The following is a 27,561-nucleotide window of genomic DNA, read 5'->3' as shown; positions in this document are numbered from 1 at the left end:
AATTGTGTATGCTTCTACAGTTACTTTAATTAGAGTGTCAGAAATCCCACAGAAACTAAACAATTTACCACAAACCTTTCAGGGAAAATTTTTTAGAACTAAAAAAGGGAGAAAGAGTTCATAATTTAAAAGATAACAAAACACAGCAGATATTTTTCGAGAAAGTAAAAAAAAAAAAAAAGCAAAAAAACCCAAACCCACAACTAGAAAAAAAAAGGCAAAAACCAAACAAACCAAAAAAAAGGTTTTCTCCTACAAGAAAAAAAACCAAACGAAATCAAGCCCCTTAAAATTCACTCTTTTTTCTTTCTCGCTAATACTTGGGAGGCACAGTGGGAATAGTAGACTTAATGTATGTTTTTTACAGGAACTAATACTTAGTAAGTCTGAACACAAGTTCACAGAACTACAATGCAAAATCTTTTAAATAGTGTTACATGCTAAGAATTTTTGATTCCCTGTGTCTGTAAGGTTACAAATGACAGCATTATATGTTCCTTACATTCTTGAAGTCTGACTTGGACATCAGAAGCTCCCAACATAAAAGCATGCTGGTAGGAGCAGATGATCTATACTCAGGGCACAAATTATCTGCCAGAACTAGGGGCTGCAGCCTTGTTGACTGTGGACCACACACAGGCACAGTCCCCTGGCAATGTGCTCCACCACTGCATCTGTCCCTGTCCCCTCCCAGCTGCTGCATACGTCTCACCAACACAGCCCATGGCCCACCTCCAGCTTTCAGCCCACTTCTTTCAGCAGCCTAGAAAAGAAAACCCTCCGTGTTTATTTCCATAGTTACATTTTTGCCAACGTATATTCTTAAATACAGGAGATGGCAAAATCTGATGCGGATATTGAATGTCATACAACAAGACTGAGTGCAACCTCTGCTGCTAAATAATCCATTGGCACTCCCAAAAACCCCATGCCATAGTTTGACTCTGTGAGAGTTCAGAAAGTCCAAAGAGGCAGTTATTTTCCTGGGACGGAGCAGCTGCCTCACAAGGAGAGGCTGAACAGACTGCAAATCTGCAATCTGGAGAGAAGAAGACTAAGGCTACGGCTTAACATCATCCAGGTGGTGAATGACACAAATGCAGAACAGCTTTCATGGTACCCCCCACAATATTATAAATGGGGGGTTGATGTAAAAAAAAAAATAACCAATGAAACCTGTAGCAAAGTAACAAATCAGTTTAACAGTGAAAAAAATGCTACTCTTCCCTATGGGTTGGGAAGATCTGGAGACCACTGCTACTAGAGCAAGTGGAGGTAACAGTATTAGCGTGGTCCAAAGGAATCAAACACGTCCATCAGTGGAGATAATGATGTTGTAGCTCGGTTGAAAACAGTATAAACTCCAGTAATGCTTACTGACTAGTTATACATTTGAGTTTATGATTGGGAGATTTTAATTTCAATGTAGGACTTCAAATGTAGGTAAGCAGAACTCCTCCAGTACAGAAAAGTATAACAGAATAATAGAATAGTTAGGGTTGGAAAGGACCTCAAGATCATCTAGTTCTAACCCCCCTGCCATGAGCAGAAACACCTCGCACTAAACCATATCACCCAAGGCTCTGTCCAACCTGGCCTTGAACACTGCCAGGGATGGAGCATTCACAACTTCCTTGGGCAACCCATTCCAGTGCCTCACCACCCTTACAGTAAAGAACTTCTTCCTTATATCCAATCTAAACTTCCCCTGCTTAAGTTTGAATCCATTACCCCTTGTCCTATCAGTACCGTTCCTAATGAAGAGTCCATCCCCAGCATCCCTATAGGCCCCCTTCAGATACTGGAAGGCAGCTACGAGGTCTCCACGCAGCCTTCTCTTCTCCAGGCTGAACAGCCCCAACTTTCTCAGCCTATCTTCATATGGGAGGTGCTCCAGTCCCCTGATCATCCTCGTGGCCCTCCTCTGGACTTGTTCCAACAGTTCCATGTCCTTTTTATGTTGAGGACACCAGAACTGCACACAATACTCCAAGTGAGGTCTCACGAGAGCAGAATAAAGGGGCAGGATCACCTCCTTCAACCTGCTGGTCCCGCTTCTTTTGATGCAGCCCAGGATACGGTTGGCTTTCTGGGCTGTTAGCACACACTGAAGCCAGCTCATGTTCATTTTCTCATCGACCAGCACCCCCAAGTCCTTCTCTGCAGGGCTGATCTGAATCTCTTCTCTGCCCAACCTGTAGCTGTGCCTGGGATTGCTCCGACCCAGGTGTAGGACCTTGCACTTGGCATGGTTAAACTTCATGAGGTTGGCATCAGCCCACCTCACCAGCGTGTCAAGGTCCCTGTGGATGGCATTCCTTCCCTACAGCGTATCAACCGAACCACACAGCCTGGTGTCATCAGCAAACATGTTGAGGGCACGCTCAATCCCACTGTCCAGGTCACTGACAAAGATGTTGAACAACAGTGGTCCCAACACTGATCCCTGAGGGACGCCACTCGTTAAAGGTCTCCAGGTGGACACTGAGCCATTGACCACAACTCTTTGTATGCGGCCATCCAGTCAGCTCTTTATCCACTGAAAGTTCCATCATCAAACTGATGTCTCTCCAATTTAGAGACAAGGATGTCGTGTGGGACAGTGTCGAACGCTTTGCACAAATCCAGGCAGATGATGCCAAATGCTCTATCCCTGTCCTTCAGCTCCGTAGCCCGATCATAGAAGGCCACCAAATTGGTCCAGGGAGGTTGTGAATGCTCCATACCTGGCAGTGTTCAAGGCCATGTTGGATGAGGCCTTGGGTTTATGGTTTAGAGCGAGGTGTCCCTGCCCATGACAGGGGGGTTGGAACTTGATGACCTTGAGGTCCTTTCCAACGCTAACTATTCTATGATTCTATGATTTCCCCTTAGTGAAGCCATGCTGGCTGTCACCAAGCACCTTGTTGATTTTCATGTTCTTTAACATGCCTTCCAGGAGAATCTGCTCCAAGATCTTGCCAGGCACAGAAGTGAGACTGACTGGTCTGTAATTCCCCGGGTCATCCATTTTCCCCTTCTTGAAAATGGTGGTTATATTTCCCTTTTTCCAATCATCAGGAACATCACCTGACTGCCATGATTTTTCAAATATGATGGCCAGCGGCTTAGCAACTTCATCTGCCAGCTCCTTCAGGACCCGTGGATGGATTTCATCAGGTCCCATGGACTTGTGCACGTTCAGGTTCTTAAGATGGTCTCAAATCAGACCCTCTCCAACAGTGGGCCCAAGGTTTTCATTCTCACATTCCCTGCGTCTGCCTTCCAAGACTTGGGTGGTGTGGTCAGAGCCTTTGCCAGTGAAGATTGAGGCAAAGACGTCATTAAAAACTTCAGTCTTCTCCATATCCAGGGTAACCAGTTCTCCTGATAGCTTTTGGAGGGGGCCTACATTGTCCCTAACCTGGTTTTTATTTGCTACGTACATCATAATCCCTTCCTGTTATCTTTAACATCCCCAGGTAAGTTTAATAGATAATTGAATCTTTAAGATTAATCCATTGCAACTCAGGAAAAAAACCTTGAATTATAAGGGTAAAAATATCAGCTACGCTTTTATGTGGACACCAGGAACAAAAGAGCAAAAGGGAATGATTGCTTTGGTTTTGAAACACAGACTGATCGGTTCCACATCAATTTTAGTACTAAGCATCTTTTTTTTCCCCAGTTAGTACCGCGAAATATATCAGTGAGTCAAAACAAGACCCTGTGCAGTCTGTTGCATTTTAATCTGAGAAAAAACCTTGTACTGTTGAGCCTATGAATTAATGTAAATGGCAAATACTACTGTTGCATTCTCTTGTTCATCAAACTCTGCTCAAATCAAAGGTTTACTATTATTAGCGAAGTTCAGTCATCCCATCTATCACAACCACTCTAGCTGTATTTCATGCATGAGTAATATTTTCAGAGACATGAATAAAAGGGGATGAAAATGAAGCTCTTGTGAAGTAATTATTTTACAGCCACTGTTAATATTAACTACTCCTTCAAGGGTTTCATAGAGAAAGTCATAATCTACTTATAAACATGTTTAACTGATGGTTTTTCAGACTATCCAAGTCTGCAATTAAAACAACATAAAAAATATCAACGACATTATTTTCAGGAGTATTTAGAACACTCAAGTGCTTCATTTCCCCTGCATGATGATCCTTATTCTTCTGTATCAGACACAAAAAATATTATCTTATTCTGAGCTCTAGCAAAAAGGTCTATATAGTTTTTAAATATGGACTTATACTGAAAGCTTTTTCCTGTAATAAAATTATTTCATATGACTGAGTTTCAACTAACATCGTATTTTGAAGGAGAGGACAGCTATTCCCTGCAACAGGAACATGAATGAAGACATCATCCAGGGACAAGAAGATACAGCTTAGTATCTACATGCTTTCCAGAGTGGAGCCAGGGTATCTGGCAGCACACACCTCCATTTGCATCACTCCCTCTGCTCTAGCTTTACCACACAGCAGACCCATCTTAAAATTGTGCATGATGCCTAAACCTCCAGGTGTTAGAGGAGCTGCTTTTGCTAGTATGTTTAATGAACGCCTTTCAAGAATTTTACTGGGCTATATCATTGTACACACCTTTATTGCTCCAGATATTCAACCTCACTGTAAAATAGAACTATCATTCAAGAGTTCTCCACACTCCATTTGCAAATTTAGATGCAACAAGTTTTCCAGTACTACTCTTAGAGGTGTCTCTAAACTTCAGATTATTTGCAAGTTTTCCAGACTGTTTCATAATACATTTTCTAATGCCTTAAAGTACGTGCTGAAGGAACAGTTACAGGAAACAAGTAATCCAAGGCCTTTAAGCTGTGCTACAATTAACTAGGAAATATCCTAAATAAGGAAAGGAAAACTAAGAAATTCATAGGATGCTGCTGCATTTGTTTCCTGCCATCTTTCCAACATATTGGCATGCACACCAAAACATTGCACTGAAGAATTTTCTTTGATTTGGCAGAAATACTGTTTCATAGACCCCCAAAATGCAAGTCATCAACCACACTTCAGCATCTTTCTGCCATTTCTGCCTCCAAGACAGCTTGTAATGTCTTCACAGAGCAAAACCACTCAACTGGCTCCAGAAGTTATCACTGCTTTCTCTCTCTGATCTAATGAGCACTGCTAGAAAAACAGCTGACATTGATGACTCTCCTCTGAAGCATCCTGCAGGCGAGCCAATAAAGATAACAGCAATATTAAACCAACTACAAGGATCAAGGGGAAAACTCTGAGTACTGAGTAATCACTGTGACAAAGCTAATCTAGATAAGTTTAGAAGGGAGAAAAAAAAAATAAAGAAACATTCAATGTACACAAAAAAAGAGAGTAAAAATATATAGAGAAAAAAGCCCACTCAAATGAGCTACAGAAAACTGAGCCCCTAAATTGAGACACTTTCCATCCTGAAACGACTAACAAAGTGCTAAAGATGCCAAAGGCAAGCAAACTAAACAAATACATTTTTAACAACAAAACAAAACAAACAAAAAAAGAAAAGGAAAACATATATGTGGTTTTCTTTCATTAAAAGCACTTACTAAAGACTTTGAGAGACAAGACAGATCTCAAGAAAAAAAGGCAATACAAACATGTAAACTACAAGGGCATTTAAAGAAGAACCAAGCAACTGCCAAAGATTTCTTGGGTTTAATAACAGCTCAAATCAAAGAAAGAAAAATCCACAGTGACAATTCTTGGAGGCTGGGCCAGTGCTTTATAGCCCTTTCAAGCCAGGTAGCAGCAATACCCATCCCCTCATTTCTTTTTCAGTTCAAATTGCAGTTGTTCCTAATCTAGGAACTGAAACACAGTAGCCTTCACATTAACACACTGACCCAATAAAGTGGGGAAAACAAAGAACTTCTTCAGAGAAGCAAATAAAACCTTCCCAGAGCTTGCACCTTTCTTATTTACAAGTCATTTTTTTATTTCAATCTCATGGTTCTTAGGAACTGCATATATGGGACTTTCTGTCAGGTCTTTTAGGTTAGAAACACTGAAAGGAGGGGGAGGGAGGAAAAGCAAAGGCTGAAACTTTCAAATTTTAGGTCATGGGGTTTAAGTCCAAATAAATCACTACCTCTCCTTCTGTGTTACCAGGATAGCAAATTTAATGTATAGCGGAAAGCATCTATTTCTCAGATAGGACTGGTAGCTGCCTATACTGAAGACTTCTCAGTGGTACAAAACCTGAGTCACAGTGAGTGTTCCTCAAAATCCTGAGCAGTAAGGATTAAGGCTTCCTACCCAAAAAAGCCCTGAAATTACAATCAAAAGTCAGTATGTACGCAGCTGGGGAAGGGAAGGTCACACACAGAAATGGGAGAAAGAAAGTGTATGCAACACAGTTCTGCAAGCTCATCACTTCCTGAACATGCAAAGTAGTGAACTGCTGCTGACAAACGGACCATCAACAAGTAGCCGTGTATCTGCTCTTCCACAGCCTCACTGCTCCCTGAACCAGCTTTCTCCACAACAGACTACCAGCATCATTCTCACTCGTCATTAGAAAACATGGCTCTTTCCCCTGACAGTTATTTTTGATTGTACCTTGCTTGCAATATTTTGCTCAGCTTTTCTGCACCACTAGAAACCAGCTGAAGTTCACATGATTGAAAAAGTCAAAACAAAGGTCAGGATAAGCAATAAGCCTAAAGCTATTGTACAGGCTGTCAGCTGCCACAGTTTGGAAATGTTAGCGCTGCCACAGCTCTCATAATTGATGCAGATTCGAATCTTGAGGCACCAGAACTGCATTGAGATTTAAAAAAAAAAAAAAAGGCACCGTGTTGGAAGGAAACCAGTTTAAGCATTGACTTGGCACTTAACCATCATCAAAAACAAATCCAAATTGATTTTCTTTTGCTCAGTCATTTCAGTTTCCCTATTAAAAAAAGCAGTTCAAAGGAACAAGCTGCCTCGGCTGGTTTCTACAGTCAACAGCAAGCTGCAGCACCTTTCAGATGCCCTGAAAGATTACATGTCTTAAACGATACCAGAATTTGTCCATTAAGTACATAGCCTGGCTTCTGGACCTCCTTATTTTCACACAGAAAAGGTGTATACGTAGAAGAGAATTACAACATACTGTTTCACACCAGGCTTGTGTCAGATGAATGCTCCCTGCATGCCACCAGGCAGGATACAATAGCATGCCTCACCTTGGACTGGAAGATTTCATGATTGGTCATTCCTGTCTACACCACACAACTGGACACCTTACTATTTAAAAATAACTAATAATCCAGTAAGTATCAATTCACCCCAAGGTGAACCATTCCCTAATTCCTCTTTTTGCCGTGCTTCCTTAACCAGCTCTGATTTTTGCCAATGAGTTTGACAAGTGTGCTGACATTTCAGGTACACAACAAACCCAGATACCATATGAATTTTTCATTTTGCTCTTCCCATCTCAGTCTATCTTCTCTTTGATTATAATGCTTCTTGGCTGAAACTTTGCTGCCCTGTTCTGCGTGTTCGGAACCACCCATCCCTTCACTTGTATCTCCTGAGCCACAGAGATGTCTTATGGAATGAAGATGCTCCTTCTTACTGAACAAGAGGAGAGGAAAAAAAGTTCTATGTCATGTTCATTATCCTCAAAATAATTTTCTCTTGTTGTCTTCCCTTGGAGGAATAATCCAATTCCACTTTGTCACATTAACTGGCAAAACCTGGAAAGGTCAGATTAAAATATAAGCAGTGCAAGGGAGGGCTTAAATTACTTTCTCCAAGGATATATCCACTGGCACACCAGTCTGATCTCCTCTGGCTTGGCTAACCTGGGTTTCACATCCGTAAGTAATCAGACAGGTTTTAATCAAACAGCTGAATACTGAAAGTTAACTTCTTTCCAACATGTAATTGTTTTAAGAAGATCTGAGCAAACTTTATACTAGCTTCCATAATTTTTAGAAGAGAACATATGAAGGCAGTATCCTTCTCAAGGGCTTTCTATGAGTCCCTGCAGTTTAAACTGGCAACTGACTGTTGCCTTCTTTCCTTGCAAATTATCCATGTTACCAAGCTCCTTGTGAAGTTTGAGTAATTCCTGGGGCTGAAGCAAGTTAGAGAATTATTTCCACAGGACTGCATTAAAAATATACAGCAGTAGAAAGCTCAAACTCATACAAATTTGGCAACAAATTGCTAAACTACTGCCTTAAACACACAGTGTGGCACTGAGTTTTGTACAACAAGCGCAGCTGATAAGCATAAAAGATTCTCAGAGACGCTTGAGAAGCTCTTGTGCTGGCTTTTCAGGACATGCTCTTAGTTTCAGCAGGAAAAAGATTTAAATAATTAACAGAGACCTTGAGCTTGTGCTTTTTGCTAATATTGTTTTCCTAAAATGATAGACTGCTGTTGAGCATAAGCCCACTGAAACCTGCAGCGTCACATCAAGATGCTTTTTTGGGGAGTTTTGATTCAAATTTTGCCTCTGGGAGAATATAATTTCAGATGCTAAGGGCACCTCTCAAATATACGTGCATTAAAAATCCACTCCTTTCACAAAATCCTTGATCCCCCAAAAATGCAAAAAAGACTACTTAACTCTGCTCATCAGATTATTTTTTAACAGGAATGGCAACTACTGCACAATATTAACAGCAGATAAATTTTCAATTACTAAGAATATATTTTGTGTTATCAAATGAAAAATTACAAAGCTTTATATTCCACTTAATATAAACAACCTGAATTCAACTCAGGGTTGATTTTGTTTTCCTTTTTAATCTGACATCTTATTGTTCCTTGTACCACACATGTTACTAAGAAACAAAACCGGATTTGAATTTTAATGTATTTTTGCTCCTTCAGACTCTTACGATAACTCACTTGGAATCCTGTTTGCTTGGCAATGAGCAAGACAAAAATCCTTTTTTGGTGGAAAAGTTCCTAATTGACGGAGTCTAATATTAAGCTCTGTGGCTTGGGTAATGCACCAAGGTGCATTTGCACATCTCATGTTCAGCCTCCTTTACTATCACTGGACTCCCATATTAATGCTATACCCGTGAATAGGAAGAGAAAGGCAGCAGGCATCTAACTGCCTAAAGTCACCCTCTCACTGATGTTTCCCTTCTTGATAACAGGTAGCCAAGACAGATTTTAAGCATGCTAGCATTCAGCCTGCTATTAATCTACATGGGCAGTGGCCCTACCTTCCTCAGTGTTTGGGTTTGGTTGCTCTTTCTTCCCCAGCCTTGGTTAGACCCTATCTTGCTTTTATTTAAGACTGCAATAATACTGAAAAATATTATAATAATTTTCTTGGGGTAAGCTTTCAGAAGAGCTGGGCTGTCTTATTAAAAAGGTTATAATGAAACAAGATGCAGATCAGAATAATCAAATTTTAAGATCTTCTAAATAATTTTTAAAATACAAAGTTTTTCCTACAGTGATTTATCCCTTTAAGTTTGCAGTCTCCTACAGAGCAAGCACTAGTTGAAGAGCTGATGTAGACTAATTTATTGAGTAATGACACTAAAAACTTTATTATTTACAAACCTAGAGTACACATACAATGAGTTACAGCAGAAGATGCCAACACAGTTTCCATATCATTATTGCTCAAAGGCATTAATAAGCTTTACACTACCACAGTGTAGTGTAAAGTAGTTCATTCAGTTTTTGCTGCAACTTCATTTTTTAAAAACAAATACTTAAGGTCCTTGTAATGAAATTTTGGCAGGCGCATTAAAAAAACAAACAAACAATTACTTCTGTCACTCTGAAGTTAATAGAAATTTATCTCATGAAAACTGGGAAGCCCTGACTTAAACTGTTTCTCTCGATGAAAGTTGGATGATGCCTCTCAACACATCATCACCACTTTCAGCATCAGGGTTGACTGGGTGTCTACTCTAATTACAACGACCAGTTGTTCATTTCTTTTTAACTAAACCTTGTAATGATCAAAGTTATCATCAGACTGAATGGAACATGTACTAGCGTTCACCTTTCTAGACATTTATTACATTTACCATTTAGCCAAAAGAACAAACAGATGTTTGAAGCTCAGCAAACAATCTGAAGTGCAACAGCAACAATTTATGTCCTAGATTCATCTGCACGCTTCCAAGACCTCTGTTCAGTTAGGTCTAGATGCATCAATTCCCCAAAGTCAAGCTGTGACCTTGTGTGCCACCACACTTGAAAGGATATAAAGGTGATTCCAATCATAATTGCTACTTACTTATGCAAGAGAGAAAATATTTAAAAGTCACTTGCTGGCTTTGGAAACAAGATCACATGCCTGACAGCTGCCAGCAAAAGTAAGTGCATAATTATCATATCTTTATGATACTGGTGGGAAAGAAACAGACTGTAACAACAAATGCAGACATCTTTTCACTGAAGAAAGACCTCTCTGAGGACGATTATAGTAGTGACCTTATTACTGCCCTAGATTTAACCACAATAAAAGGATTTAGTAAAAGTAAGCACCAAGTGGCAACCTGAAAGTTTGCTCAAGAGAGGAGACTTAATACATGAAAAATCAAGTAATAGCAAAACTAATAGTAAAAACTGCTGCCAATATTATTTCCTGCTGGAGTCACTTTTACAAACAGGTTGGACATGGACCCAGGAACAGTGTGAATATGTAGGATTCTATGATGTGGTACTTCTACTCATGGTTACTAGAGAATCAGGTGCCTTTTAGCTCTGCATTTCTAAAAGGAACTAAACAACCACCCTTTTGTTTCCTTTTCTAGGATTCAAACATCTCCCCTCTTTCCCTGCTCTTTCCAAATTTCTGTAACTGTATTTATCACAGATGAGCCTGCAGCGGAGCCTGCAGCTCTGAATTCTTCACCATCATCAATTCTCCAAACCTTTAACTGGACAGAAAACCAGGCTATTCATGGATAATGCACCTAGGGGCAGGAAAGTATGGGAAAGAGAGGTTTTCAGGACATGTCCCATTTGCACCCGTTTGCATTGGTTCCTTGATGGACTACGGGGACCGAGAAAAAGCATCTCATAGGAAAGCAGCCACAAACGCTGTCTGAAGTAGCCTGGAGGTCTCCATCAAACTAGGTATGCCCCCATCAAACTAGGTATGAATTGTGCAATACATGCACATTTGCTGCATCATTTAGATTACTCCAAAGCATTTGCTAATCATTTGGATTACTGCAAAGTACAAAAACTGTGTCACTGATGAACTAACCATACTGTAGCCGGACTAACCTGCAATAAACAGTACTTGTAAAAAGGCAAGGTTTGTGCAGGTAGAAATAGAGTACATCAGTCAAGTTCTTCAGAATTATGGGGAATAGTGTGCTCTTAAAAAAAAAAAAACAACCAAAAACAACCAAAACCAAAACAAAAACCAAAACAATCAAAAAACCCAAACAAAAACACAACAAAAAATCAAACAAACAAAAAACAACAAACAACCCAAATCTGTTTTGTCATTTCTGCCCATTTGTTATCTTTCTTTCTCATTTTGAAGCAAAACTAGGTATTTCTAAAAGGCTTTCTTCTGAACACGGATTCACATGCATCGGTATTTTGGTATCACTTCTCTTCCAAATCTCAACTATTAACCTGAATTTAAATGAAATCATAGTTTTGTTGTACATAGCAATGTGATTCTTTTTTCCTCTACTTAGTGTACAGCCCAGGCCTTTACCCAGAATATTCATAAAAGAAATCAGATTACAGGAGAAGCACTGAAGACTTAGAGCAGGGGATCAGCGCTGTTCAGGCTTTTTTCCTGATTCTTTCTGGTTGGTTTAGGGAGAAAACAATGACTTGTCCTGAAAAAATATGTAAGTGTAACTTACTTTGTCTTGAAGATGTACACTACTAGGGTCAGATACACTTCTTCCCATTCACAGTGGCTAAATTCAATACTATAATCGCTATAGAGAGCAATTAAGTAAGAAAGTAGAATTTCTAAAGGAGGCTGCAATCCCAAAGAAGAGATGAGCAGAACCCTACTTCCCAATTAAATAACATTGTAATTCAATAACAAAGATAAAAAATTATCTTACTTTTGACAGTTGCTGTCCTGGTACAATTGTAGAGGATGGCTAACTCCCCAAATACTTTGCCAGGTCCCATGGTGCACAGCTTTACACCTTCTTTTGTCACTTCAACCTTCCCATCTGTGAGAAAAAAAAAAAAAAGACTATTTTAAAAGGGAAATTATTTCAGACTTTAGTTTTAAAAAATTATTCTATTATACTGTGACTAAAACCAAAAGAGCCTTACACCTAGAAAACCAATTAAACATATTATGAAGGACAGGAAAAACTTAGAAAAAGGTTAAAACCAACCACTGCATATATACGCTTTCAACCCTTGAGGGTTTTTTTAGTGGAGTATCTGTAGAGTCAGGAAATACTTACTAGCAAACTTTATGTGAACTTATTACAGTTTCAGATTATTTTTTTTCCAATTTTTGTTTAAAAAGGAAAAGATTCAGGTCTTTAACACCACACATGAAAACCACAAAGTAATTTTGCTCATTTTCACTGAAAAACTAATCCCTGAGAACACTCATCCATGAATAACACAGCTATAATCAAAAGGAAGATTATTTTGACCCATGGCCATTATTTAATTCCCATCTCACCATACGTTTCCTTTTGAACATTTCATCTTATGAGAGAGCAAGTCTGCTTTATCTGCTTTATCAATCTCATGCCAAGAGAAGATATGTGAGGGGGATTTAAAACAAAAGTTGAATGGAACAAAAGCAGCTCAGGGGCAGTCTGGGAGTTTCAAAGGACATCTGAGGAACAAGAACCAGGAGAAGGGAAGAAACTGAAGATGGCCTCACCACCTGCACACACAGGCAATGCCACAAGAAGCAGGGAAAATGGGATTAGGGTTAGGGTTGTTTAATCACCATTTAGGCTGTAACAAAGTGCAAGACAGAGGGTGAGAATTTTAAATGTCATTAATCACTAAAAAGCTTCCTCTCACCCCAAACTGGGAAGCAGATTATCTACACCAGCCTACATTGCATCACTGATTTGCTGTCTGTGGGTCTATATGAGGCAAGAGGAAAGGTCAGCATTTACTGGCTCTTACGCAGTTTACAGCTATCTGCATTTGTGTGTTAGATACCAAACTAGGTCTCAAATGCCTGCATTGATAACTCTAATTATTTGATTGGAGCTTATACAACCCTCTCCTCCTGCAGATGGAATCCAGAGATACACACCTCAAAGCAAGACCACTAAGGCAAAAAGAAACTTCCCCTACATAATATACACTCTAAAATACAGTCCTGCCAGCCCTATATATCTGTGTGTAAATCTACACCACTCTACCCATGATATCCCTCAAAGCAAGAATGACTCCAGCCTACCTCTGCTACTCTACCAAAATAATGCACCAGTGAGAAAAAACAAACTTTGAGGAGCCTGAAACAAATTTCGATGCCATATTGCTGCTAGACACATAACAAAGTAATTGAAATTGAGCAGAAAACTTCAAGTATTTCCACAGCAGAATAAACAAAGGCAGTAACAGTATGTAGAGGTGAATGGAAGAAGGTATTGTATTAAGGTAAGGCAAACTTTAAAGTGCCTTAAAAGGGCATAAGGTATTTTGGAGAGAAAGTGTTTTCCCACTATCTGGTACAATAGATCCCAAGATCTAGTACTGGTTTTAAAAGTTAAATTTAAAAAAATCCCACATCATTTATGAAACTAAGAGTTACTGTTTGATAAATACCATGACCTAAAGGTTACCTGGCCTGTGGGAGCATTAAGATTGCAGCAGTGTATTCTGTAATACAGAAGCACAAAGAGGTTGAGGGGAAAGGGTGTCTGTTTGTTAAGTTTCTTTATTACAAGTTATTACTATTAATCAAGTATGTGTGTATATATATATAATGCTACTATGAAACTGCTACCAGAAAGCAAGTACATATTTCAATATTAAAAACAAGTCTCTAAAATTGTCACTCGTAAAGTAGAAAATATGCTTACTTACATAAGTACATATATGTGTGTGTGTGTGTATAAATATATATGCACACACACATATTTATGTATTAGTAGGAGAAAATGTCATTTCTTTTGGGAGATGCTGACCAGTTATGGTGGGCTGGCAGCCACAGTGTGCAGAGTTCTGCAGCTCCCATCATGGCAAGAAGAAATACATAGGATGGTGAATGTGTGAAATATAATGGCATCTAATCACATTAATACTAGCCATTGATACTGAACAGTTAGCACCCACTAAAGATCTGCTAAGAATACACTCACCTATACTCACACGGTAAAGCAATTCCACTAATACTAAAATATACAATATAATACTAATAAATAACCCTGAGAATTAAAATCTGAGGTTGCTGATTTACTGTTATCTTCAAATGGAGACAAATTCAATTATTGTGTAGGCTAACTTCCCTTTAACAGTCAATTTATTACCTTTTATTCATTTGTTCATAATAAATACCAATCTAATACGAAGCACAAACCCAGGTATTTATCTCAAGAATGAGCATAATCAACCTTTAATAGTGCCTCACACACTTCATAGACTCCTAAAAGACATTGAATAATATACTTTTTTAATAGAACCGATTTGCAGCAGAGACGAAATGGGGATATTGCCGCACAAAGCTCTACAACAAGTATCCAAAAAGGGAATGAGTTTACCTCACTTTCAAGCTCCTGGAGTCTGAACCAGTTCCAGAGAAAAGACAGCCAGATCTGAGCAGTAATGCACAAATAGATCATACCATTTAAAAGTGTTTTGAGATCAGTCCCACTGCTCACAATGTTATTTGTTGCTTCCCAAAGCAACCCATGCTGATCGTTCATCTTTGTAAGAAAGTCACATATATTCCCATATCCCATATATTTTTTTATAAGGACTTCAAAGTAAGAAGCTGAGTTCTGATTCTTACAGCTCAGAGGGTTCTTTGAGGGGGGAAGAATTTCCCAATGTACTAAAATACGTTGTTTGCTCACAATCATGCATGATTACAAGTCAATGATTCATCATCCACAGATGCCCTCCAAGGCCTGAGAGGAAGAGTGGATGAAAATCCCCACGAGGGAGTGACAATGCTGGAAAGGACCACCTTGGGGTTGAAAAGACCTTACTGGAGTAATACACAGAATTATTATCTCAGCTTCCATCAATTTATAGACTATTTTCCACATGTAGAAAATGGTGCTCTCACTGCTGTACATTGATGACAAATTCCTGCTTGATCATGGCAAATGACTTTGAGATTTGTGACAGAAAGAACAATCTTGCACAGATTATTTTTACTATAGTTTTCATGACCCTTTTACTGCACCAACCATTTATGCCAGTACTCAAGAAGCATATTAGTGATCAAGTTAAAATACTAATTTTAAAAGTGTGGAGATTTCCTACCATGATATGGATACAGGCAAGAGTGTGTAAGTTAACGTTCTACAAAACCAAAGCAAATTAATTCCACTTATAGAAGAGAGGATTACTTCCAAAGGCAGAAATTACTTAGATTTGCATGTAGCTATCTCATCATCACCTTTAGGATTCAAGCAGCAGATATAAAGTTGAGCAGAAAACCATAACACTCAGGAAACCCCTGGACAAGCACAAATTGCTCAAACTCCATACAATTTCTATTTCACAGCAAACCCCAAAAGCCATGGACATTAAACAAAAGATTATAGTCAATTTTTTTCATGATTCAAGATGGTGTATGGTTTGGATATCAAACAGAAAAAAGACAAGCACTGGTACTGATGAATTCAGCAAGGATTTGCTGTATGAGAACTGTTAACATTTGTAGGTGGTTATCAATAACCACTCTTAGCCGCTTGGCAATTTAGAAGTGCTCTGTTTATGAAAAAGAAGAATGATTTAAATTCTCATTTAACATTTGCATTCAAACTAGTTTTATTCCTAATTTAGTTGTTTGAAGCATAGTTTGCAGAAAAGACACAAGATTCTGGGCACATTCCATGCTACAGAGCCTGATTCTTCCAGAAGTATACGACATGACATGATGCACAAATCTTTGTCTGTCAAAACAAAACTAAAACTTGCTTTGTTAAAAGATGATGAATATGAATTTCATGTGCAGTCATTTAAAGCATTTTGTCAGTTCTGCTATGGAAGTGCTGTTTTGATTCCAGCACCCATTTCTTATTTTATGAATTTGAATATAAAGTTACTACACACGTGAAATGGCTCTTACCAAATGTATTCTGTTGAAACAATCAGAAGGAATGCAAGAACGTGATGATGGAATTTGCAGAAAAGCCTCCCTAAATCAGTTTGAACATGAAAGCAACATCTTTCCTGCAAAGCATCAACAAATCTCCTCTAGACCCACAGTGTTCTCCTCCAAACAAAGATTTTGCTTATAGGAACATAAACAATGCCTTAGCAAGGCTGTATTTTACATTCCCACCTTGCGACTGAGTGGCAACTCTTTGCTCAGGTTGCAAAACAGGTCTCCGTTAGTCCCAAGTGACCTCACTACTGAAAGGCAGTGCCCTGGCACTGGTGATGCATCAGTGTTGCAAACAACTCATGATGAAACTGATTCTGCCTTGCGCTAAGCCCAGGGCACAAAGCTCACCACAGCCTCATCCACCTCTGCACCACAAGCAATGCAAGTTACTGGGTTAAAGTACACTGCCTTTCCCCACCACCCCTCCTGGTTTTTAATGGAATGCCATGGGGCTGTCCTCACACGGCTCCCTGCAAGGACGAGCTGCTCCTTGCCCTCAAGCTGTGAAACCTCTAGACACAGCCGAACACAGTCTCTAACAGATCTTTAGGAATTATCTGACCAGCTCAAGAAGTGATCAGAGCACAAGAATCCACTTGGCCCCAAGCCCAACTCTGCTGCTGCCTCTCCCTTTTTCCAGAGCTCTGCCATGCTTCTGATGCCAGAGCTGAGCAGCTCCTCGGTCTTCCTCAGACAGCTGTATTCTTCTACCAAGCCATTCCACCAAAGACTTCATTAGACAAACTCAGCTGCTGCAGGTTTTTTTCTAAGTACTTAAGATTGAAGTAGCCTGAGGAACACTGGAATTGAAAGGCAAAAGGTATTCAATCTTTGACACGACAGGAAAAGAAGAGATACAGGTAGCATGATTCTCTTTCAGTGTGGTTTAGTAATAAATGTGCTGTTTAACTACCATTTATTGTACTGGACAAAGTCTCTTATTCTCCTGTTGTGTAATTAAGCAATCTGGAACATGAAATACCTAACAGTAAATTCCCCAGACCATGAGCCAAATTCACCTTTTGTGGAAATAAAGGGTCTAACACAGCTATAAACAAAAGGAATTTTACCTATTTTCCTTTCCCAGCTGGCAGCCTACACAGTGCAGTTTTCCATGTAGGAAATAAATTGCTTTCTTTGATGTTTCAACCAGATTAAGAAGCCAAATGAAATGCAATACAATTTTGTTCAATTAATGGAGATAAATTTGCAACTTTCTTTGTCAGCTCCATCAGATAAATACTAAATTATGCAAGTGATGCTTTACTCAAGGAAAGAAAAAGAAGTTGGAAAATGCTGTGTTTCTGCCAAAATATTGAGCATTACTGAATTCAACACTGATATGCAATTTACAGCTAAGCTGATTTTGTAGAGCTTTACCTTACATCCAAAATCTGAATTTTTATGTCACCTGTAAGAAACTATTCCAGATTGGTGGAGGCCAATGCAAGTTATTTTTCATACAGACAGAGCATAAAATAAAATAAAATAGAAATTTCTGTATCTTCACCAGCATGGAAGACTTACCAAGAGTAAAGGTAGGCAGCTGTATTTTGGCGGCTATACTTTGAATTCCCCTCAAGTCCCTATTCTTCTCTATTCGCACACAGACAAAATATGGCTTGATATCATCTGACTGCTGAGTCATTTCATTAATGGTCCTGCAAGCAGTGAAATGGGCCTTTGCCATATCACGCTGGTAGTTTTGACGCATGCTTTCAGCAAGGCAAGTTTTATGAATCAATTCTCTAGTTCAAAGGGTGCCATCCATTTGGCTTTCTCACAATGCACATGAGAAGGTGACCAGCATGAGAATATAGGAGAGAACGATACCTCCAGAAGCCACCAGCCTGCTCCCAACAAAAATAGCTGCCAGAAATCAGTTTAACCATGCATAACTCAATATTTTGAGCAGATATTTCTGGATGATACTCAGAAGACTCCATTATATGGCAGGTTCTTTGGTTTTTTTTCCAGGCTCTGTCATTTGAATCGTATCCCACCTTTGGCAAAAGGAATTTTTATGCTGGAAATTTTCTACCCTCATTCCTTCGATTCAAAGAGCAGCAACCTTCCTCTTTTATTCTCATTTATTTCTTCCCAGCGCTCCTCCTGTGCATTAAGAGCTAAAGCCTTACCCTCATTCCTTTGCACTGATTTTTACATAAATGCCATTCATTTAGGCATTAAATTTCTGCACTGCCAAAAACTTTGCCCCCTTTCCCATCCATTTTTTTCACTTGTCAACCAGAACTCACAACTTTTCTTAGTAGCTTGTAAATTAGCTGAGGAAACAAAACTATTTGTGGAAGGTGCAGCTAAACTCATCAATTCCTGCTGCCTCTTAATAAGTTCATGGAATGTTGTTTGCACTATTTGTCATATTAAATGCACTGTTCAGCTCCAACAGATGCAACTTCTCCAAACGATGAGCAGAGGCCCTGTAGAAAGCTCCCCTCCTGCAGCTACAAGTCCAAGCTGCTACCAGTAAAGCACTACCTTGAAAAAACTGAGTGTGTGATAAAAATAGCAGCCTCAAATCACCATGATGATCTTGCACCTCACTGCTGAGGGCAGCTCCATCAAAGCTTTGAAATAGACAGTTTTGCAGTTTTATACATATGACTTTTGGTTGTAACTCAAGACATCTTGAAAACCAGAGTCGATCTGCAAGATTTCAGGAAGATGCACTAAAACTTTAGGAAATTAAACTTTCCCTACGAAATCCAGGGGCAAGTGGCTTCCTTTGCTGACCTGGTCCCCACTACATGTTCCTCAAGCCCTGGGACTCAGCCAGAGCCATGCTTTTGCAAATTAAACTCTGCATGCTAATTGCATTGTAGCTGCAAATATAATTGCAGAGCAATTAAAACTTTAATTGCAAAGTGGCTGGTTGACATTAGAACCACTCTGATTAACATTTGTTGTTGTTTTTTGCTGTTTCAAAACACAGACTGAGAATGGCCTGCATTAGTCATGGGGTTGTGCCCAAGCCACTGTATGTTTTAACTGTGGTGGCTGTAGAACATTACATTTCATAATGACGAATATTAACGATACTAAAAGTGAATAAATTATTTTCTTTCTTAAAACAGGCTGACATTGATTTAATCCTGGCTCATCTCCTTCCCCAGCCCCAAATTTGCTCAGGCAATGCAATGAATATAAAACCACAGGTGTCAGTGAGCATAGTTCATACCTTGAGAATGACAGGAACAGTCCCTGAGAAATAGCCTGCAGATGGAAAATGCTCTTATAAGCATTTGCTCTGAAAACTAATTGCTCTTGCAAGTTACTTTGTACCTTTCTCAGGATGCAGAGTTAAATATGGGTCATTGTAAGGACAGAAAAGTAAAAATACAGATGACTGAACAACGTACGAACAAAGCAGGATCAATTTTATCCCATATAACAACACCAGCAAAACACACAGGCAGTTTTTGTTTTGATGAGGACATTCAGTGCTTTGTCACTTTAAGTCGACAGTTAAACATGAAATAACATCTTTGGCTGAACTACATCCGTGTCCCTGAAATAAATCAAATGATAAACTAAAATGCACTAATGTGACTCTCTCAATTAGTAGGATAATTTTTTTCTCCCAATAATTAAATGTCCATTTTCTCTTTCCGGGCACGGAAGAAAACAGATTAAGTTGGCTTGAGGAATTTGTCAGCCTGCATGTAATTTATATAATGGGCAAAATTCTTGTGGTATGTTGCCAGCTCTCTCTCCCCCTATCTTAGAGGCACGGTGGAAAGCCAATTTCTATTTCAAGTCAAAGCCTTCCATTACTCACAAGCCCAAACCTGCCCCTTAGTTTCTTAATTTTAAAGATACAAAAAATAGCTGAGAGGATATCTAAGAATCCAAAGTGCATTTCCATACAGCATGAGGTTTCAATAACACACTTTCTTCTCTTGTCCAGTAAAGCCCTTAAAATCAGAATTCAGTAGTGATATTTTTAGGTTATATTTTTCTATTTCTTTGCTTGGGCATAAATTGTATATCCTAGAAATACCTCTGAGACATGGATAAAAGCAATTAGTTGCATCATTATTCACATTTTTTGTCCCTTTTCAGATCCTAGACCTGAAACAAAAAAAACAACAACCCAAACAAAAAGGCAGGTTCTGCCATGAGGACACTAATTATTCATTACACATCCATACAAAGTAAAAAAAAAAAAAAAAAAAAAAAAAAAACCAAACAAAACAAACACCTGACATTGCAGAAATTCAGAAAATAACAAAGCGGGGTTCAGTGTGAGCTCAGACTTCCTTTAGGATGTATATTTCATCATGCAACTCCAAAATGACAGGAGGGATGGGAGGGAGATTCCCACGATTCAGGGCAGAATTCATAAAGGACTACTCAGTATTTTGTCAGTGCTGTTTCACACTTGGACTGCAGCCTTATTTGTTGAATGCTATCCAAGCCCTGCTCTGAAAACAGAATAACAACTATTTGTAATTAGTTTTCTTCAGGAAATACCACCATAGATCTGTAGATTTTCCTGAACAATAACAAATGTATTTCAAAAATTGCCCCTAAGATGAACCATGAGTTATCCCATCACACAGTGACAAGGGCATTTATATTAGAAGTACCTCCTTTAGAATATCCATTAGAAAAATTAAATTAAACTCAAAACAGAGTCTTATTTTAATACTACTTCTTGCATACCCTTTGTATTCTGAAAGTTCAACTCCACCAACTTTAATTATCGCTTTCAAATATTCGGCACATTGGCAAATCACAGTTTGAGCTCAGAAAACATGGGTCTTTAACAAACCCAAACTTTTCACAACCATTTGGCCTCAGCCTTACTGGCATTCACCTATGGCACATTCAAAATGGAAATGGGTTTTCCCTGAAAGCAGCTGGCAGCTTTAAACAGAGACTTGCTTTGGCTTTCCCTGTTACCAATGTCTTCTTTTCTGGAAAACTTATTTTTTCCAGGGTTTTACTGACAGTGCCCTAATTCATTACACACAGCTCCATAAATTACACACAAACATAAGCCATGCAAAGAAAGAAAGAAATCTTCAGGTGGGAGAAAGAGGAGAAATAAGAAAACTAGGAGTTAAAGCTGAAGCAACACTGTTACACTCTTTACTTGCTCTGAAGTTAATAGGAGGAATGTCCAGTCTGCTGTTCCAGAAGCCCAGAGATGTCCACCTATAATCTGCTTTAACAGGATGTCATTAGTACCACAAGGTCAATGGTTATCAAGTTACAAAAAGGTGATGCAGCATTACAGCTAGTCATCAGCAACAACAGCTTTTTATAACCAAACCTTGCCAGCTGAGCTAACCCAGCAGCTCCCATTAACAGCAGGCCACTTCCTTCCCTGTCCCAGTTTTCACCGCTTTGCCAGCAATCTGCAAAGGTCAGTCTTAGTCCCTTTGGTCCATGTCTCATCCCATCCCGGTATCCCTTCCCCAGCAACCCCTGACCTCACCCTGAGCACATGCTGCTTCTAAGCCCATACACATGCAGGAACTATAACCCGGTACCTTTATTCCTTACCCAAATTTAGACAAGTTTTGACAGAAGATCTGTAAAAAGGGGTAGGGGGAGAAGGCACATTTTTCAAGTTGTGTCCAGAAACATGGCAACTTTGCAGATTTGTTGCAACAGTGGTTTGAACATGTAGAAAAATATAAATTTTCCTTAAACACCTCCCTGGAAAAGACTGACTTCTGACAACGTTTCTCAGAATGATTTTATTTTAAGCTGGCATCTGCAGCAGAAGTTTAAATCTAACCTTTGAAAGTTGTGCAAACAACAGGCAACTGAAAGTAGGGTTTGAAAATATTAAGCACCTGGTCAGTCTTCAGATTAATAACACTGAGGAGCCCCATCTGTAACATACCTACAAAAAGTCCTAAAGAGAGCTCTTTGCTTTTAGATAAACCTAACAAGAGGAGGGTAAATTATGCAAGACATGAAGACGTAAAACTCTCAAACCGGCTGGCATAACCAGTGTAACTATAACAAGTCCCTTCATAGGGTCCAGTAAAGCCTTTTCAGTTGAATGAACTTATTTCACCTCCTGTAAAACTCTCTTGGAGAGACCTTCCATATTTGGTGGACCACTGGGAGTGTCTCCCCCAAGACTGCACATTGGCAGCCTCTCTGAGGCAGTGGAGAAGAGGGAGTCTCTGGGGTCAATGACCCAACAACCTGGTTTGTGGGAATTTCCAGTGCCTAAGTTTATTTAGAAGTTAAGCAGACAGGATGGATGCTCTGACATCAGCAGAAATCCATGCCAAGCTGTCCACAAGAGATGTCCAAAACCACTAAGTATCTACCAACCCATGCTGCTCCACCTCACCTCACTGTTTGTGACCTGCTAGCAACATGGGGGAAGTTATGTTGTGCCTTTTCAAAAATTACATGTTGTGACTAATTTTTTTTAACATTTGCTTTTAAGAAGTGGTTTTGAAACTGGGCTTGAAACGGTGAATCAACATGTACAATATCAGCAGCCTTAAGCAGTGAATAACAGTAACGCTTCTTCGGCTTAAATCAAGACTCACTCTTGACAAAGGATTAGTGGAGATAAGAGCAGATCTGCATATGAATTTCTACCATGTCTGCAGAAATATTTTGAAAAATAGGAAATGGAAATAAAGAAGTTGATCTCCAAAATCTGTGACAGCAGCCTAGGAGCAGAGAGAGAAGAGCTTGGAGGGTTGAAAGCATCTGAAAAAAAAGGATAAACAAACTTCCCGTGGGCTTTAATGCTAGGAACTAAAACCTATATGAAAGGCAGGGAAGTGAAGCAAAGCATGAAGAGCACAAGGCATACCCAGCAGAGCACGGAATAAGTATGCAGAGCAACTAGAGACATAAAAATGTGTCAAAAGTAGACAGAAAATAAACCAGGTAAAGACATATTGAGTCAGCTGGTAGATGAAAACTCGGAAAGCAACCAAAGCCATCCCAAACGTCAGCCTATCTTGGACAATACCACATGACAATGTAGCTTTTGGACATGCACAAAGAAAGCAGCAAACAAGGTTATCGGGCAGAAAAGTCATGCTGGAGACTGCTTAACAGAAGAAAAGGTCTTCTCAAAGCAATTCATCACAAGATTTCGCCTTCAAAGAATTAAAAGGGTTGGATTGATATTAACACTTCAGATTTAGTTGTGCCTCTATGGGTTATGGTTAAATCTCCTTTAACATCCCCGAGTAAAACAAACCTCTTGAAAAGTACACTGCTAACATTCCCCTTGAAAGGAGAAGCAAATTGTTACTGTCTGGCTTGGTAATTAATTATCCCAGAAGAACTACTCTGTGTTTGCAGGGATGTTAATTCTCCACTATTTTCTCTTGTGACCTTCATAAGTAAACTCTAAAACCAAAGAGTTTAGCAAATTAAAAGCAAATGAAGCAAAGCAAATTAAGTGGGTAACTTTTACTTCCAACCAAGTGACTTCTGTCTGGGAAGACATAAAACTGGGGGGATGGGATGGGGGGATAGGTGTTGTTAGTATGATTTTTATTGTTCTAAGGATTTTTGTTAATGCTGGAACATAGAGGACCCATTTTGTCCTGGTTTTGGCTAGGATAGAATTATTTTTCTTCACATTAGCTGGTACGGTGCGGGGGGGGGAGGGGGATATTTAGTCTGAGAATAATGTTGGTAACACACAGATGTTTCAGTTTTCACAGAAGAGTGCTTACTCTAAGTCAAGGCCTTTCCAGTTTTCCAAGCTCTGCCAGTGAGGAAGGGCACAAGAAGCCAGAAGGAAGCAGAAACAGGACACCTGACCCAAACTTGCCAAAGGGATATTCTATACCATGGCATGTCATGCCCAGTATATAAACTGGGAGGAGTTGGCAGGGAAGCCACCTTTTTTGGGGGTCAGGCTGGCGGTGAGCCTGTACTGTGCATCACTTATCTTTCTTGAGTTCTACTTCTCCCTTTTTGCTGTCTTCCTTTCCATTACAATTGTTATATTATTATTATATCTTATTTTATTTCAATTTTTAAACTGCTCTTGTCTGAGCCTATAGGGTTTACCTGTTTTCCAATTCTTCTTCCCATCCCACTGGGGGTAGGGATGGGGGGATGTTAGTGAGTGGGTGCATGGTGTTTAGATGCCAGATAGGGTTAAACCACAACACCCTTCCAAGCGGAGATGCACATCCTCAAACACCATGCAAAACATTAAAGAATATATACATATATACACATACACAAATCCTCTTTCCAATATCTTTACAACTGTAATATAAATGCTCAGGGGCATGGACCTGCAGAACTCTCACCAACCTCAGTGATTCTGTGACTATATAAATTACTGCCAATGTGAGGTTTCTTTCAGCCTAAATGTGTGCATGTAGATTGTGAAACTCGCATTGGAAAGCACCATATAATGAGTTTGGTTGCAATGAGGCTGTAAGACCATGTTAAAATCTGCAAGATACTGAATAAAGCTGCCAGAGAAACCTCTTAAAATAGGGTGTGAGTTGGCAAACAAAGATACAAGGACTCAAAAGAGACAGCTATGAAGCAGACAGAACATGAAAAAAACACAGTCAAACCAAGGTGGTTTTTTTTCAAGATTCAGTTCTGTCTCAATAAATAATATATTTCAATTTCAAAAGCAAACAAACCCAACAACCTCAAATACACAATGCTTTTTCCCCAAGCAAGTAATTTTGTGGCAGGACACCATCCACCCTGTCAAATTACAATGTTTTAATGTTTGTCTCTAATTCCTGTTTTTGCTGAGCAGCAATTAATCTGGAATTGTGACTGTGACACCACAAGTGCAAACTGCCCTTTTTTGGTACTCTTGTGAGCATGATTCACAAATGCATTTGTACAATGGCAGATACAATGTACAGGACTCTACTGTGATGGAAGGTTCGCAGGAACTAGATTACACTCAAAAGAATAAATTTAGTCCGCGAGTAATTTATTACCCTGGCTAAACATCATGAGCCAGCTCACCCTTGGGTATGGATGCTTTCAGATCAGGTATATCAGAGATCCCTTTGTATAAATCCACACTTGAATACAAGATCTTGTTTCTACAAGCTGTACACACTATCTGTAGTAAATGGGCCACAGCAGTCCCTCAGGCAACCTAGAGTTAGGCTGGGAAGTGTGAACAAGCTCCAGATGTATTTTGAAACTCTGATAAATGGCACACCACCTTTCAAAATAGGAAGAAACCAGTTATAAAAAAGGGAAGAATCAAGAAGGCAGTCCTGAAACATGGCAGCTGGGCTGGGAGCTGGATGACGGAAGCTGGCTCTGCTCTCAGCAGTACAAGCATCTCTGGTTTATTATGATCTCCAAACCGCACAGACTTAGTTCTCCAAAAAAACAAAGCAATAGACAAGAAACTTTACACTCTTCTTTAGAGTTGCCATACCAACATTTTTGTTACTAACATATTTCAAATGCTGAGAAAACCCGATTTATTTATTTTTTCTCAGGCCTTCTAAGAAACTGCGTTAACTTCATCTCTCTTACAGCACAGAGATGTTTTCTGTTGAATACACCAAGAAGAGACATATTTTGTTCACCTGCCCTAAACATCTGTTAGATCATGCTATCCAAATTTATCTTTACTGCAAACCTCCACCCTTGCTCTTTAGAGCTCTGGCCTTCATTTCCTGGCTTTTCAAAGTGTTTTGCAAGGTTTTCAAAATGTTAGGGAAAGAAAGAACGAAAAAATAATGTTGAAGCTACCTACATATAAAACAGTGGAACTTACTAGTCAATTTTAATTTATTCTTTTAATTAAAATGAAAACCAGACTCGGTATCCAGTGTGGTAACTGATTTCAGGACATGTGGTCACTGTTTCTCTTACGAAGCACCCCAGAACAAAACCAGAGGTTGAGATCCCTTTGAACAGCAAAACTATCACTCCTTTCTCTCCCTTTTCACCCATGATAATCATGTGCTTGAAAGACAATGATAAAAGAACAGATACATATTATTTTTTTTAAATGAGAAAGTTACTTCATACAGAAGTTGCAAATTCACAAAATCTGAAGACTAAAATAATCTCGTTTATTTTATTTGGTCCTTCCAGCCCATACTGCTTGGCCAAGCAGAGAGACCAGAGCTAGTCTGGACAAATGCCTTTGCCTCTGCAGCTCTCTACCAGCTTGATGGCCACTGGTGGCAAGTAACATGAAGGACTCTGGCCTAAGCATGTGATGTTTGCATAGGCTCCATTCTTATAGGTTTTTAGGTCCAGACTGGATAAAGCTCCAAACAGGCTGGTCTGACCCCAGAGCTTGCTTGAACAGGAAGCTGCACTTGAGACCTACTGAGGTCCCTTCTGATCTGAAGTATCCTACAGTCCTATCTTCCTTCTGTATCTATAAAAAGGAGCTAAGAGGACTGTACAATTATACAATTACTGTCACTAATCAAAGATGCGCATCTGATGGGGAAAAAAATAAGTATTCTTGATATTTCCATTGTCCCTGTCTTTAGAAATGTGACGCATCACACAGTGTTCCATGTGCCAAGTAACATGTAAGTCTACACATATGATTGTAAATCTCATGTTCACAAAGCACGACTCCTCTCTCCCCTATTTTCCATGTTTCACTGGTAAAGAAGTATATGAGACGAGATTGAGCTATGGCCACCTTCATGGGCCTGGCAGCTGGAAGGAAAGCTCAAAGCACAGCCTGGGCCAACAGGCAATGTTCTCAGTTGAGTGACTCGAAGCACAGAAATGTTTTGAGTAGATCAGTATTTTCAGCTGACACCTTCAATTAGCCCAGGTTTCTGTTACACAGAACCAGCAGCATTTTGTTTTCATTTTTTGTCCAGACACAAAAAAGGTTCGGAATAACTGGCCAATAAAATTTAGTAATATTTTTGATAGCAAAGTGTTACTGATAAAATAAGACTCCAAAGTTGTACTCTTGCTCCTGCCCCTGCAAGGCAAAAAGTGAACAATTTCTTCTGAAAACAAACCCTTTTCCATCTAACAAAAAATAATTCTCCACCAAGAGGGGCACTGCTGGGGTTCCTGACCACCTTAAAAACAAACTTAGGAACTTTCATTAGTTATTTTAACTTTCTAAACTGGGAAAACAGTTCCCCAACACACTGGAGTAATTCCTCTCTCAGGTGGCTGCCAGCCCATCCTACTTATCATATACATTCCCAGTTTTCTCCCAAGTCATGCTTTGCAGCAAGATCCATGAGATGAGGAGATTGGGTGGTTAATGCTTTCATCTACCAGGGCATCCAGTGCTGGCATCCCAGTAGGCTCCTATCAAGCAGATGAGATCCTTGCAGGCACCACAGTGGAACTTCTTTTGGCTTATCA

The 27,561-nt window shown here is 39.4% G+C and overlaps 1 protein-coding gene across 4 annotated transcripts in view; it reads right to left on the bottom strand.

Annotated features, from left to right (window-relative positions):
• Positions 1 to 27,561, bottom strand: part of PRKG1 (protein kinase cGMP-dependent 1) — a 480,301-nt gene that overhangs the window by 277,576 nt on the left and 175,164 nt on the right. For all 4 annotated transcript variants that reach the window (XM_061373836.1, XM_061373835.1, XM_061373838.1 and 1 more), the window contains exon 3: positions 12,026 to 12,139. In XM_061373836.1, coding sequence (XP_061229820.1) covers positions 12,026 to 12,139 — 114 coding nt within the window. The remainder of the gene's footprint in view (positions 1 to 12,025; positions 12,140 to 27,561) is intronic.

Source organism: Neopsephotus bourkii, unplaced genomic scaffold, assembly GCF_033783945.1.
Source record: "Neopsephotus bourkii isolate Nb327-2 ecotype Australia unplaced genomic scaffold, CSIRO-AGI_Nbou_v1 NB_1634, whole genome shotgun sequence".
Taxonomy (NCBI): domain Eukaryota; kingdom Metazoa; phylum Chordata; class Aves; order Psittaciformes; family Psittacidae; genus Neopsephotus; species Neopsephotus bourkii.
This window is presented reverse-complemented; position numbering and strand designations above follow the sequence as displayed.